Source organism: Rhinoraja longicauda, chromosome 1 (assembly GCF_053455715.1).
Source record: "Rhinoraja longicauda isolate Sanriku21f chromosome 1, sRhiLon1.1, whole genome shotgun sequence".
NCBI classification, from domain to species: Eukaryota; Metazoa; Chordata; class Chondrichthyes; order Rajiformes; family Arhynchobatidae; genus Rhinoraja; species Rhinoraja longicauda.
This window is the reverse complement of record NC_135953.1, coordinates 4821999-4837049: the sequence shown is the minus strand read 5'-3', so window position 1 is coordinate 4837049 and position 15051 is coordinate 4821999. Positions and strand designations below refer to the sequence as shown.

General features: G+C 45.4%; 1 protein-coding gene across 2 annotated transcripts in view; it reads right to left on the bottom strand.

Annotated features, from left to right (window-relative positions):
- sema4f (sema domain, immunoglobulin domain (Ig), transmembrane domain (TM) and short cytoplasmic domain, (semaphorin) 4F) overlaps nucleotides 1–15051 on the bottom strand; it is a 136524-nt gene that overhangs the window by 69917 nt on the left and 51556 nt on the right. For both annotated transcript variants that reach the window (XM_078404341.1, XM_078404422.1), the window contains exons 2-3: nucleotides 10477–10631; nucleotides 5406–5465 (exon numbers count right to left, since the gene is read on the bottom strand). In XM_078404341.1, coding sequence (XP_078260467.1) covers nucleotides 5406–5465; nucleotides 10477–10631 — 215 coding nt within the window. The remainder of the gene's footprint in view (nucleotides 1–5405; nucleotides 5466–10476; nucleotides 10632–15051) is intronic.

The window sequence follows — 15051 nt, the reverse complement described above, 5'->3', positions numbered from 1 at the left end:
CTCAGCCATAAATTCATACCCTCTATCTCTCTGTTCCTGGCCTCACCAGCACGAGGTACCGGTAGCAGTCCAAAGATAACCACCTTCGACGTCCTACTTCTCAGTGTTTTTCCCAACTCTCTAAACTCCCGCTGTAGCACCTCCTTCCTCTTCCGCCCGACGTCATTCGTGCCCACGTGCACAACGACTTCAGGTTGATCGCCTTCCCTCACTAGGATTTTCTGAAGCCGGTCCGTGATGTGTTGAACCCTGGCACCAGGGAGGCAACAGACCATCCTCAAGTCCCTCCTGCTGCCACAGAATCTTCTGTCCGTCCCTCGGACTATGGAGTCACCGACCACTACGGCTCTTCCTGACTTCGGTCTCCCCTGTCGAGTATCCTTGCCAACAGGTCCGCCACTCGGACTGGAAACGTCTTCTGCCCCGACAGTTCCCAAGAGGGTATACCTATTTGCAATAGGCACAGCCACTGGGGTCTCCTGTAGTCCTCGTCCACTCCCCCCTGAAACAGTCTCCCACCTTCGCTCGACCTGGACCCTTGGCGTGACAGCCTCACAATAGGTCCTGTCGAGGAAACTCTCGCATTCCCGGATGGCCCTGAGGTCATCCAACTGCCTCTCCAACTCCACCACACGTCCCTTCAGGAGCTGCACCTGGACACAGTTCTTGCAGGTGTAGCTCCCAGAAGCTCCAGCGACGTCCCTGTCTTCCCACATCCTGCAGGAAACACACTGCACCAACTTTTCCGCCATTACCTTGTGTCTATAACCAGTTCTGGCTTAAAACAATTGTATCATCCTCACCTCAGCCTCCTCTCCGAAGACTCGCTGCCAAAGACTCGCACTTTTCTCACTGGGCACTTCCCTCGCTGGGCTGCACCCGAACAGGACTGCACCCTTTTGCAAGTCTTGCTTATATCACCAATTAAATTGCCTGATTGTCCAATTTACCTGACTTCTCACTTAAATTAACACTTACTTTTCTTCTCAGCCAACGGGCGTCCTTGCTCTGCTCCCGGACTTTTCAAACTGACTACTAGCGTCCTCTTGGCGCTCTTTTTAAACTGCCTTTTCCACTGTAATTAGCACTTACTTTTCTTCTCAGCCAACGGGCGTCCTTGCTCTGCTCCCGGACTTTTCAAACTGACTTTTCAACTAAGAGCCTGCCCTTCTTCATAAAGTCGCAGTCTTTTTAACATGAGCTAATGGAAACACATTTCTTTGCTCATTTTGGGCAAATCCTTTTTTACATTACTCCAGTCAAAGAACAACCATTCCAGTCCTTAGCCCAGTTTTTTTATCTTGGTTAAATTTGCCACTACAATTTCACATGCCTGTTTTGTTGATCCATCTTTTATGTAACATTTTTCACATGCTTTCTTAAAATCCATCACAAAATAGACGGCATGGTGGCACAGCGGTAGAGCTACTGCCTTACAGCGCCAGGGACATGGGTTCGATCCTGACTATGGGTGCTTGTCTGTACAGAATTTGTAAGTTCTCCCCATGACCTGCTTGGGTTTTCACCGAGATCTGTGGTTTCCTCCCACACTTCAAAGACGTACAGGTTTGTGGGTCAATTGGCTCTGGTGAGTGTGGGGTAGTGTTGATGTGTGGGGATCGCTGGTCGGTGGGCCGAAGGGCCTGTTTCGTGCTATACTTTTGACTAAACTTCAATTTGGTTTAACAAATAGGATCTGTCATTTTATTGATCCACGGTCAAATTGGTCAACTGAAAGTGCCTGTTAAATTTTTCCAAATGTATGTAATTTTTCTTCCTGATTATTCTTTCTATACCATTACCTAGCAATGGCCTTTGCATCCGTTCTTCCTATTGAATTGGATGCAGCAAATGCGGCTCTCCCTGGCACCTTACTGTCCATCTAGGAGAGATTATTGATTAAACAAAGGAGCACTAGGTGACATTTTGCTCCTCAGACCCTTATTTGGTGCATGGATAGCTTGGTCTTCAAGTCCACCCATTAAGAACTCAACATCCTTTTATTTCCGGTAGTGTAAGAAAATAATTGCAGATGCTGGTACAAATCGAAGGTATTTATTCACAAAATGCTGGAGTAACTCAGCATGTCAGGCAGCATCTCAGGAGAGAAGGAATGGGTGACGTTTCGGGTTGAGACCCTTCCTCATCCTTTTATTTCCATTACGCAGCAATCATCTCAAGTGTCAGCCTCTAAAAGGAATTACTGTGGTCATTTGATGGGGCAAGTTTTTGCAATAAGCTCTGAACCAAAAGTGGCACGGTGGTAGAATTGCTGCCTTACAGCGCCAGGGACCCAGGTTCGATCCTGACTACAGGTGCTGCTTGTACAGAATTTGTATGTTCTCCCTGTGACCACGTGGGTTTTCTCCGGTGCTTCGGTTTCCTCCCCCACCCCCACAGGTTTGTAGGTTAATTGGTTTGTAGGTAAAATTGTGCCTGGTATGTAGGATAGTGTTAAGTGTACGGGGTGATTGCTGGCCGGCGCAGACTCGGTGGGCTGAAGGGCCAGTTTCCACGCTGTATCTCGAAAGTCTAAATTTGGTCTTGCTTCTTTCCGTGACCCATGGCCATGCTGCTTAGGATTTTCATGCACAATGAGGAATCCCCTTCCCAGATTTTCCTCTCTGGGGGTTTAGATCATTCAGTCGGAGAATTTAATTTTTTAGTTTAGAAATATAGTGCGGAAACATGCCCTTCAGCGATCCCCAAGCATCAACACTACCCTATACACTCGGGCCAATTTTACATTTACACCAAGCCTATTAACCTACAACCTGCACATCTTTGGTGTATGGGAGGAAACTGAAGATCTCAGAGAAAACCCATGCAGGTCACGGGGAGAACGTACAAACTCCGCACAGGCAGCACCTGTAGTCGGGATCGAACCCGGGTCTCTGCCGCATCAACTCTATCGCTACGCCACCGTGCCATCCATATATTATCGATCTATATCATTATAAAGCTATCATGCTCTGCAGTTTTGGTGGGCAGCCGATCTTTGGGAGAGCCTTGAATAGGTCATCTCTGCTGACGAAGTCAAATGCCTTGGTGAGGTCAATGAAAGCAATATACAGGGGCATCCGCTGTTCTCTGCACTTCTCCTGGAGCTGGCGAAGGGAGAAGACCATGTCTACTGTTGTCATGGCTGTTTATAAATGGGCCCTGTGGCCCACTTTGTCTATGCCGACCAAGTTGGCATTCTGGGCGAGTCCCATTTGCCTGCATTTGGCCCATAGCCCTCAGAATCCTTCCTATCCATAGAATAATCCAGTCCAAGAATATTCTTTCCTCACACATCTAGGTCAAACACTGCCAGAATGAAAATTGGGAACCGCATCACATGCCATGAACTGACCAACTAACAAAAGTAAACACTTCTCTAAACAATTTAGATTCTGCGTGTTTCTGCTCTGTTGGATTTTCTTTCTTGCAGACCGAGCCTCGCTTTTCCTCTGCCTTTCATCTCTAATTTATAAAAAAGGACGTTGTTGTTTAATTATGGAACTTTCATGTGCCCTAACGCTCCAGTTTAAAAGTTCCCCTTTGACAAAGTGGAAAGCATTCCCAATATATGCAATCTTTTCATTTTCTCTTTCTGCCATGCAATTCTTCAGCAATAAACTTAAATATTTAGCAAATAAAAGGGCTATTATGGCAGACAGCATGAAAAAAACCCTACTCTATTATTCTCTTTGCATAGTGTCCACAAAAAATCGGTTGTTTAAAAGCTGCAGTACACTTCCTCACTTGTCTTATCGTGATCACGGAATGGCAGAACAGTTTCTGATCAAATGAATTATGCATCGCAGTCTAAAAGGAATGGTTATCATTGCTCCACATCTAGCCTTAAAAATAAATGCGAAATAATTAGTCCCGGATTTTTCAAATTCCGCTCGCTACTAATTGAAATCACTGTCACCACATTGTCCTGGTGTTAAAACTTCTATTTCCAGAACAGCAGCTTCATTGATGAACGATGAAGGGCTGGAGAAAGAATTATGGGTCCATCGTATGGTTTCAAGTCGATCCATAGAGCTGTTTATGAGATAAGTAAGAGGAGCAGAGTCAAGTCCACTCTGCCATTCAATCATGGCTGATCTATCTCTCCCTCCTAACCCCATTCTCCTGCCTTCTCCCCATAACCCCGACACCTGTACTAATCAAGAATCTATCTCTGCCTTAAAAATATCAATTGACGGCCTCCACTGCCGTCTGTGGCAAAGAATTCCACAGATTCACCGCTCACTGACTAAAGAAATTTCTCCTCCTCCTTCCTAAAGGAACATCCTTTAATTCTGAGGCTATGACCTCTGGTCCTAGACTCTCCAACGAGTTGAAACATCTTCTGCACATCCATGCCATCCAGGCCTTTCACTATTTGGTACGTTTCAATGATGTCCCCCTTCATCCTAAACTCCAGTGGGTAGAGGTCCAGTGTCGTCAAACGCTCATCACATGTTAACCCACTCATTCCTGGGATCATTCTCGTAAACCTCCTCTCCAGACCCAGCACACCCTTCCTCAGACATGGTGCCCAAAATTGCTCGCGATACTCCAAATGCGGTCTACTCAGCACCTTATAGAGCCTCAGCATTACATTCCTGTTTGACCAGCATCTCCCACCACACCTGATTCCACCCATCACCTACCATCCCCCATCTCACACCTCTCTCTGACTGCTTTGTAATGGATATCTTTCCTCCGCCCTCTCAGTCCTGACACAAGGTCCCAACCTGAAACGTTGGCCATTTATTTGCTGTACTTCCAGGCGTTTGCTTTTTGTGTGCATGATCTGATTTCCAGAATTCAGATTCAAAGCTTTCTATGGTGAGAGAGGCTTGTACTCGCTGGAATTTAGAAGATTGAGGGGGGATCTTATAGAAACTTACAAAATTAAGGGGTTGGACAGGCTAGATGCAGGAAGATTGTTCCCGATGTTGGGGAAGTCCAGAACAAGGGGTCACAGTTTAAGGATAAGGGGGAAGTCTTTTAGGACCGAGATGAGAATTTTTTTTTTCACACAGAGAGTGGTGAATCTGGAATTCTCTGCCACAGAAGGTAGTTGAGGCCAGTTCATTGGCTATATTTAAGAGGGAGTTAGATGTGGCCCTTGTGGCTAAAGGGATCAGGAGGTATGGAGAGAAGGCACGTACGGGATACTGAGTTGGATGATCAGCCATGATCATATTGAATGGCGGTGCAGGCTCGAAAGGCCTACTCCTGCACCTATTTTCTATGTTTCTATGTTTCTATGAGAGATGAGCTCATAACGTGATGGCTATAATCAATGTGGGAACGGCAGCTTGGTCATTAAAACATTGACATTCAATAAATGAAAACCTGAACAGCAAGTACTGCACCACAGATTATTACAACAAAAAAAGGAGAAAGAGTTGAGAACCAACCTCTATTTTGCCTTTTCGTATACAGGAAACACGTTCACTTTCTGTTACATTCCATTCTATCTGTAAAAGTACATTCATGCCACAGAATTAATTTAATTGTATGTAAAATTGTGTACCTGAAAGCCATTATTTAATCTTTGTTTAATAATCTGCATTGGCACTGGTGCCAAGGACTTTGTCCATGTCCAAATATTCTTAATGTCACATCATTTGATCATTTGAAAACAAGGAACCTCACAATTGGGCTTTATTCTGTCATCAATTCCACAATGTATAAATCCGCAATCTTTCGAATAAGAGTATTGGGATCAGAAAGTTCGGGGAAGATAGACACAAAATGCTGGAGATAGATACAAAAGCGGGACAGACAGCATCTCTGGAGAGAAGCAACGGGTGACGTTTTGGGTCGAGACCCTTCTTCAAGCTGAGAGTTAGGGGAGAGGGTCTAGAGATATGGAGGGCAGACAATACATGATTACAATTGAGCCATTTACAGCGTTTAGATATATGATAAGGGAATAATGTGTAGTACAAGGTATAGCCAATAAAGTCAAGGATAGTCTGAGGGTCACCAATGAGGTAGATAGTAGTTAAGCACTACTCTCTAGTTGTGGTAGCATAGAGAGGCTGAAAAAAGATAAAGATAAGGTAAGTTAGTGTTAAATATCTGGTAAGGAGATGGCACGGTGAGGATGTGTGAAATTGTCCGTTTTTTGGTATGAATAGTAATAAAATAAGCATGTTGTCTAAATGGTGTGAGATTGAAGTTCGAAGATGCAGAGATTTCCGAATGTCTCAGAGCATGATGAACTGGGATGCAGATGCCACAATTAGAAAAGCTAATGGGATCCAAGGAGAGATAGCTGAATGGATAGCAAATTGGCTCGATGGAAGGAAGCAGAGGGTGATGGTGGAAGGTTGCTTCTCAGACTGTAGGCCTGTGACTAGTGGTGTACCTCAGGGTTCGGTGCTGGGCCCCGTTACTGTTTGTCATCTCCATCAATGATTTGGATGAGAACATACAGGGCAAGATTGGCAAGTTTGCTGATGATACAAAAGTTAGTGGTTTTGCAGATAGTGAAGATGGTTGTGAACGATTGCAGCAGGATCTGGATCGATTGGCCAGGTGGGCGGAGGAATGGTTGATGGAATTTAATACAGAGAAGTGTGAGGTATTGCATTTAGGGACGCCGAACAAGGGCAGGACCTACACAGTGAATGGTAGGCCTCTGGGTAGTGTTGTGGAGCAGAGGGATCTAGGAGTGCAGGTGCATGGTTCCTTGACGGTCTAGTCGCAGGTAGATAAGGTGGTCAAAAAAGCTTTTGGCACTTTGGCCTTCATCAGTCAGAGTATTAAATATAGACGTTGGGAGGTCATGTTGCAGTTGTATAAGACGTTGGTGAGACCGCAATTAGAATATTGTGAACAGTTCTGGGCACCATGTTATAGGAAAGATATTGTCCAGCTTGAAAGGGTTCAGAAAAGATTTACCAGGATGTTGCCAGGACTAGAGGGTGTGAGCTATAGGGAGAGGTTGAGTAGGCTGGGTCTCTATTCCATGGAGCGCAGGAGGATGAGGAGTGATCTTATAGAGGTGTACAAAATCATGAGAGGAATAGATTGGGTAGATGCACAGTCTTTTGCCCAGAGTAGGGGAATCGAGGCCCAGAGGACATAGATTCAAGGTGAAGGGGAAAAGATTTAATAGGAATCCCAGGGGTAACATTTTCACACAGAGGGCGGTGGGTGTATGGAACAAGTTGCCAGAGGAGGTAGTTGAGGCTGGGACTATCCCATCGTTTAAGAAACAGTTAGACAGGTACATGGATAGGACAGGTTTGGAGGGATGTGGACCAAACGCAGGCAAGTGGGACTAGTGTAGCTAGGACATTGATGGCCGGTTTGGGCGAGTTGGGCCTGTTTCCACACTGTATCACTCAATGACTCTATAACTGAACACGTCATATATTTGGAGAGGGGTCACAGAATCCTAGGCGGCAATTAGGACAAATGAATGGAAGATATGCAGAGCCGGAGAGCAGGAGGAATCACAGAGCAGGAGCAGTGGGAGAGGATGTGGCAGAACTCTCGTCGGAGAGAGGAAAGGAAACTCTTCAAAGTAGACACACCTTGAGGTGATTTTGCAGTGGAGTGGACAAGAAGTTCTCCTCCTCTCTCTGACGAGAGTTCTGCAAAACTCTATCTTGCTGCACTACACTAGCCAAGGATGGTGATGAAGGCAGATACAATAATGATATTTAAGACGCTTATAAATAGGTACACTGGAATTTAGAAGGATGAGAGGGGATCTTATCGAAACATATAAGATTATTAAGGGGTTGGACACGTTAGAGGCAGGAAACATGTTCCCAATAGCATCCTCAACGCAGCTCACACAGCCACCCAGCTTTGTGTCATCTGCAAACGATGTTCAGAAATGCATGATAATATGACCAAGATTCCTTGCTCCAACCTGCCTCTGAGTTGTTTTAAAACATGTTATGTGTTCTTGGAAGGTAGGCTTGGCTGCCGACCAAAAATCTTTTTTCGACAGGAATTTCTCCAGCACCATTCCTGGCTTGATAGATTTTTTCTTATATTTCCATGCAACATGGGTGGCCATTTGGCCCATCAAGTCTGTGCTGGCTTTCAAAGCATCTCCGCCCCTCCCTCTCTCCCAGTTCCAATCCGGCACACTTCAGAGATACAGCGTGGGAACAAGCCCTTTGGCCCACCGAGTCTGTGCTGGCCAGCAACCACACCATACACTAGCACTGTCCTATACACACTAGTGACAAGTTACAGAAGTCAATTAACAGACAAACCTGTACGTCTTTGGAGACCTGGAGTACTGTGTGCAGTTTTGGTCTCCAAATTTGAGGAAGGATATTCTTGCTATTGAGGGCGTGCAGCGTAGGTTTACTAGGTTAATTCCTGGAATGGCGGGACTGTCATATGTTGAAAGACTGGAGCGACTAGTCTTGTATACACTGGAATTTAGAAGGATGAGAGGAGATCTTATCGAAACGTATAAGATTATTAAGGGGTTGGACACATTAGAGGCAGGAAACATGTTCCCAATGTTGGGGGAGTCCAGAACCTGGGGCCACAGTTTAAGAATAAGGGGTAGGCCATTTAGAATGGAGATGAGGAAAAACTTTTTCAGTCAGAGAGTTGTGAATCTGTGGAATTCTCTGCCTCAGAAGGCAGTGGAGGCCAATTCTCTGAATGCATTCAAGAGAGAGCTAGATAGAGCTCTTAAGGATAGGGGAGTCAGAGGGTATGGGGAGAAGGCAGGAACGGGGTACTGATTGAGAATGATCAGCCATGATCACATTGAATGGCGGTGCTGGCTCGAAGGGCCGAATGGCCTCCTCCTGCACCTATTGTCTATTGTACTCCTGAAGACTCCATAGACTCCAGATAGTGTCTCCAAATAGATAAGACGGATAAGAGAGTTGGTCCTGGCATCCTGTTCAACACAGACAACGTGGCTCAAAGTGCCTGTTCCTGTGCTGTACTTTTCTATGTTCTATGTTCTTAAAGTGAGCATTTAATCACTATGACTGAGAACAACCAAACAGGAAAACGCAAACAAAGATACAACCTGCCTCAAAAATATTTTAGCATATCCTAGCATGAAAGTGGAATATAATTAAAAGGATCTATACACCACATCGAACTCTTTAATTTATAAATTCCAGGCCCCCACTACCTCCTCTGCAGAAATAACCACAGCATGCGAATAGTGAAAGGCTTGGATAGAGTGGACGTGGAGAGGGTGTTTCCACTAGTGGGAGAGTCTAGGACCAGAGGGCACAGCCTCAGAATTAAAGGACATTCCTTGAGGAGGAATCTCTTTAGTCAGAGGGTGTGAATCTGTGGAATGCTTTGCCACAGAAGTTTGTGGAGGCCGTGTCAATGGATATTTTTAAGGCAGAGATAGATAGATTCTTGATTAGTACGGGTGTCAGGAGTTATGCGGAGAAGGCAGGAGAATATTGTTGAGAGGAAAAGATAGATCAGCCATGATTGAATGGCGGAGTAGACTTGATGGGCCGAACGGCCTAATTCTGCTCCTATCACTTATGGACTTATGAACATTTGAATTAGATTCCAGAGAATTCTCAAGCAACTTTAGTTTTTAGAGAGGCCGTACGGAAACAGGCCCACTGAGTCCACGCTGACCATTTTTCTGTCAGAGAGCTGTAAATCTGTGGGATTCACTGCCTCAGAATGCAGTGGAGGCCAATTCTCTGAATGCATTCAAGAGAGAGCTAGATAGAGCTCTTAAGGATAGCGGAGTCAGCGGGTATGAGGAGAAGGCAGGAACGGGGTACTGATTGAGAATGATCAGCCATGATCACATTGAATGGCGGTGCTGGCTCGAAGGGCCGAATGGCCTACTCCTGCACCTATTGTCTATTAATCAACCTTTCACAATAGTTCCGTTATTCCACTTTCGCATCCTCTCCCTACACACTAGGGGCAATTTACAGATGCCAATTAACCTATAAACCCGCACTTCTTTGGAACGTGGGTGGATACCGGAGTACCCGGAGGAAACCCACGTGGTCACAGGGAGAACATGCAAACTCCGCACAGACAGCACTGAAAATCAGCAATGAACCCGGATCACTGGCGCTGTGAGACAGCGGCTCTACCAGCTGCGCCACTGTGCTGCCCAATGTGACTGGAGTCAATAGGGCGGCATGGTGGCACTGTGGTAGAATTGCAGCCTTACAGCGCAAGAGACCCAGGTTCGATCCTGACTACGGGTGCTGTCTGCATGGAGTTTGTACGTTCTCCCCGTGACCTGTGCGGGTTTTCTCCAGTTTCCTCCGACACTCTAAAGACGCACAGGTTGGTAAGTTAATTAGTGTAATTGTAAATTGTTCCCAGTGTGTGTAGGATACTGTAAGTGTACAGGGATTGCTGGTCAGCGCGGACTCGATGGGCTGAAGGGCCTGTTTCTGCACTGTTTCTCTAAACTAAACAAAATAATGAAGTCATAACTATGTAAGGATTTTTAAACAATGCAGAAAAATGCATCACATTTGATGAAATTACCATGAATGGATCGCGGTCGACAGAAGTCAGGTTGAGGACATAGACCGCGTCATTTGCTCCCACGTAAAAGCGGTTATGTGCTTCGTCTACCAAAAAGCTGGTAAAGGTTCTACCTCCCTTGAAAAAGCTCCTCATTGATGTCAGTTGCTCAAGCTCTGAAATCAAAAGAAACACATGAACGTTAAAAGTTTAAAATATAAAATCTTCACAGCATCACAGAGTTATATACAAGGCTTCAAACCTTCGGGTTTAAATAAACCTCACGCTGTCTGTACGGCGTTTGCACGTTCTCCCTGTGACCTGCGTGGGTCTTCTCCAGGAGCTCCGGTTACCTCCCACACTCCAAAGATGTACAGATTTGTAGACCAATTGGCTTCTGTAAAATTGTTCCTAGTATGTGTAGGGTGGTGTAAGTGTGCGGGGATCAATAGACAATAGGTGCAGGAGTAGGCTATTCGGCCCTTCGAGCTAGCACCACCATTCAATGTGATCATGGCAGATCATTCTCAATCAGTATCCTGTTCCTGCCTTCTCCCCATACCCCCTGACTCCGCTATCCTTAAGAGCTCTATCAAGCTCTCTCTTGAATGCATTCAGAGAATTGGCCTCCACTGCCTTCTGAGGCAGAGAGTTCCACAGATTCACAACTCTCTGACTGAAAAAGTTTTTCCTCATCTCTGTTCTAAATGGCCTACCCCTTATTCTTAAACTGTGGCTCCTGGTTCTGAACTCCCCCAACATTGGGAACATGTTTCCTGCCTCTAACGTGTCCAACCCCTTAATAATCTTATATGTTTCGATAGGATCCCCTCTCATTCTTCTAAATTCCAGTGTGTACAAGCCTAGTCGCTCCAGTTTTTCAACATACGACAGTCCCGCCATTCCGGGAATTAACCTAGTAAACCTACGCTGCACGCCCTCAATAGCAAGAATATCCTTCCTCAAATTTGGAGACCAAAACTGCACACAGTACTCCAGGTGCGGTCTCACTAGGGCCCTGTACAACTGCAGAAGCACCTCTTTGCTCCTATACTCAACTCCTCTTGTTATGAAGGCCAACATTCCATTGGCTTTCTTCACTGCCTGCTGTACCTGCATGCTTCCTTTCAGTGACTGATGCACTAGGACACCCAGATCTCGTTGTACGTCCCCTTTTCCTAACTTGACACCATTCAGATAATAATCTGCCTTCCTATTCTTACCACCAAAGTGGATAACCTCACACTTATTCACATTAAACTGCATCTGCCATGCATCCGCCCACTCACACAACCTGTCCAAGTCACCCTGCAACCTCATAGCATCTTCCTCACAGTTCACACTACCACCCAGCTTTGTATCATCGCTGCCCGGTCCGGACTTGGTGGGCCGAAGGGCCTCTTTCCGCCCTGTATCTCTAATCTCTAATCTAAACTAAACTAAACACACACACGTGTAAGAAGGAACTGGAGATGCAGGTTTAAACCAAAGGTAGACACAAAATGCTGGAGAAGGGTCTCAACCCGAAACGTCACCCATTCCTTCTATCTAGAGATGCTGCCTGTCCCAATTAAACACACACACACATAAAAAACAAACAAATAATAGTGCAATAGTAACAATAATAGTTCAGAGCTTATTTGAGGTTGTAGTGTTTAATAGCCTGATGGCTGTTGGGAAGAAGCTGTTTCTGCACCTGGACGTTACAGGTTTCAGGCTCCTGTACCTCCTTCCCGAGATCTTATCGAAACATATAAGATTATTAAGGGGTTGGACACGTTAGAGGCAGGAAACATGTTCCCAATGTTGGGGGAGTCCAGAACAAGGGGCCACCGTTTAAGAATAAGGGGTAGGCCATTTAGAACTGAGATGAGGAAAAACTTTTTCAGTCAGAGAGTTGTGAATCTGTAGAATTCTCTGCCTCAGAAGGCAGTGGAGGCCAATTCTCTGAATGCATTCAAGAGAGAGCTGGATAGAGCTCTTAAGGATAGCGGAGTCAGGGGGTATGGGGAGAAGGCAGGAACGGGGTACTGATTGAGAATGATCAGCCATGATCACATTGAATGGCGGTGCTGGCTCGAAGGGCCGAATAGCCTCCTCCTGCACCTATTGTCTATTGTCTATTGGCAGTGGTGAAATGAGAGCGTGGCCAGGCTGGTGTGGGTCTCTGATGATGCTGGCTGCCTTTTTTGAGGCAGCGACTCCCAGTCAATAGACTGCCAGATCAGAAGTGTTTCGACGAATTAAACATTTTAACTGTTTCTCTTGCCACAATGCTGCCTTTCTATTTCAAAACTTTCTATTTTTAGGTTTAACGATTATCATGAACTGTCATGAGCATTGCATACAGTTTTCTGAACACATTAGCTGAAGTATGTAAGTTGGTCAGGTTTCAGTGCCAAAGTCCCTGAAAATTGTAAACAAACCAGAACATTAAACTTGGGGTCAAAGTCAAGAACTCCCTGCACGTAGCAACACTAATCGGTACAATGGTAAAGACGGCATATGGTATGCTTGCCTTTTCATTGATCGGGCATGGAGTACAAGACTCAGGAAGTGTGATGCTATGGCGAGTCCGAAAACTTGTTGGTTGTAAAGGAAGTTTATTGCAGCCGCAATATTCGAATACAGAGTTAAACAACAAGGTAAAGGACAACCATCAAAAACTTACTGTCTTCTTCGAAGACTTCGCCGAACTGGCTATTTCGTGCGCCAAACGCGCACATGACATCGCTGGCCAATCAGCGATGTCGCTCCCTGGACCAATCCCCATGATCGCGTTCACACGTGACCTCGCTGGCCAATCCGAGGGTTCGACGACCTGGACCATTCTCTATGGTCGCTACAATGCAGCTTTATAGAACTTTGGTCAGGCTGCATTTGCAGTACTACGTACAGTTCTAGTCACCCCATTACAGGAAGGATGTTGAGGCTTTGTAAAGGGTGCAGAAGAGGTTTACCAGAATGACGACTGGATTAGTAGAGTAAGAAAATAACTGCAGATGCTGGTACAAATTGAAGGTATTTATTTCACACAATGCTGGAGTAACTCAGCAGGTCAGGCAGCATCTCAGGAGAGAAGGAATGGGTGACGTTTTGGGTCGAGACCCTTCTCTGTCTGAAGAAGGGTTTTGTTTGGATTAGTAGATATTAACTATAACGTCTGAAGGAGATCCTCAACCCAAAATGTCACCTATTCCTTTTCCCCAGAGATTCTGTCTGACCCGCTGAGTTACTCCAGCTCTTTGTGTCTATCTTAACTATAATGAGGTTGGACAGACCTGGATTGTTTTCTCCAATGGAGGTTGCGGGGAGACCTGATGGAAGTATGTAAAATGATGAGAGGCATAGATCGGATAGACAGTCAGAACCTTTTCCCAGGATGAAAATATTAAAGACTAGGGAGCATTAACTCTATGGTGAGAGGGCCAAAGTTTAAATGAGATATGCAGGGCGGGTATCTTTACACAAAGGGTGGTGGAATGCCTGGAACACGCTATCTGGGATGGTGATGGAGGCAATTATGAATAGGACATTTAAGAGGCTTTTAGATGGGTACATGGATCATGTTCAGCACATAAATTGTGGGCCAAAGGGCATGTTCCTGTGCTGTGCTGTTCTATCTTGTATTGAACTATAATAAAAAAGAGTCAAAAGTCAAGTCAAGAGTGTTTAATTGTCATTTGCACAGGCAACAGAACAATTAAATTCTCTCTTTCTGCACCTTAACACAATAACACACAAATATATAATAATCAGTAATATAATAGAACATAGTACAGTACAGCACAGGAACAGGCCCTTCAGCCCACAATGTTTGTGCCGAATTAAATTGATCTCATCTGCCTGTACATGGTCCATATCCCTCTATTCCCTGCACTTCCATGTGCCTACCTAGAAACCTTTTATCATATCATATCATATCATATATATACAGCCGGAAACAGGCCTTTTCGGCCCTCCAAGTCCGTGCCGCCCAGTGATCCCCGTACATTAACACTATCCTACACCCACTAGGGACAATTTTTTTTTTTATACATTTACCCAGCCAATTAACCTACATACCTGTACGTCTTTGGAGTGTGGGAGGAAACCGAAGATCTCGGAGAAAACCCACGCAGGTCACGGGGAGAACGTACAAACTCCTTACAGTGCAGCACCCGTAGTCAGGATCGAACCTGAGTCTCCGGCGCTGCATTCGCTGTAAAGCAGCAACTCTACCGCTGCGCTACCGTGCCGCCACTATTGTATCTGCCTCCACCACCACCCCTGGGCAATGCGTACAAGGTACCCACTATTCTCTTTATACAAACTTGCTCCAGATATCTCCATTAAACTTTCCCCCTCACACCTGATAGATATGCCCCCTAATGTTGGACATTTCCACCCTGGAAAAAGCTTCTGACTGTCTATGCAATTTTATATACTATCTCGTAATTTTATATACCTCTATCAAGTCTCCCCTCAACCTCCAATATTCCAATAATTCAGGTCTATCCTCTTCCTGTAGCCGAATAATCCAGGCAACATTCTGGTAAACATGCCTACCATCAGTCTGAAGAAGGGTCTCGACCCGAAACGTCACCCATTCCTTCT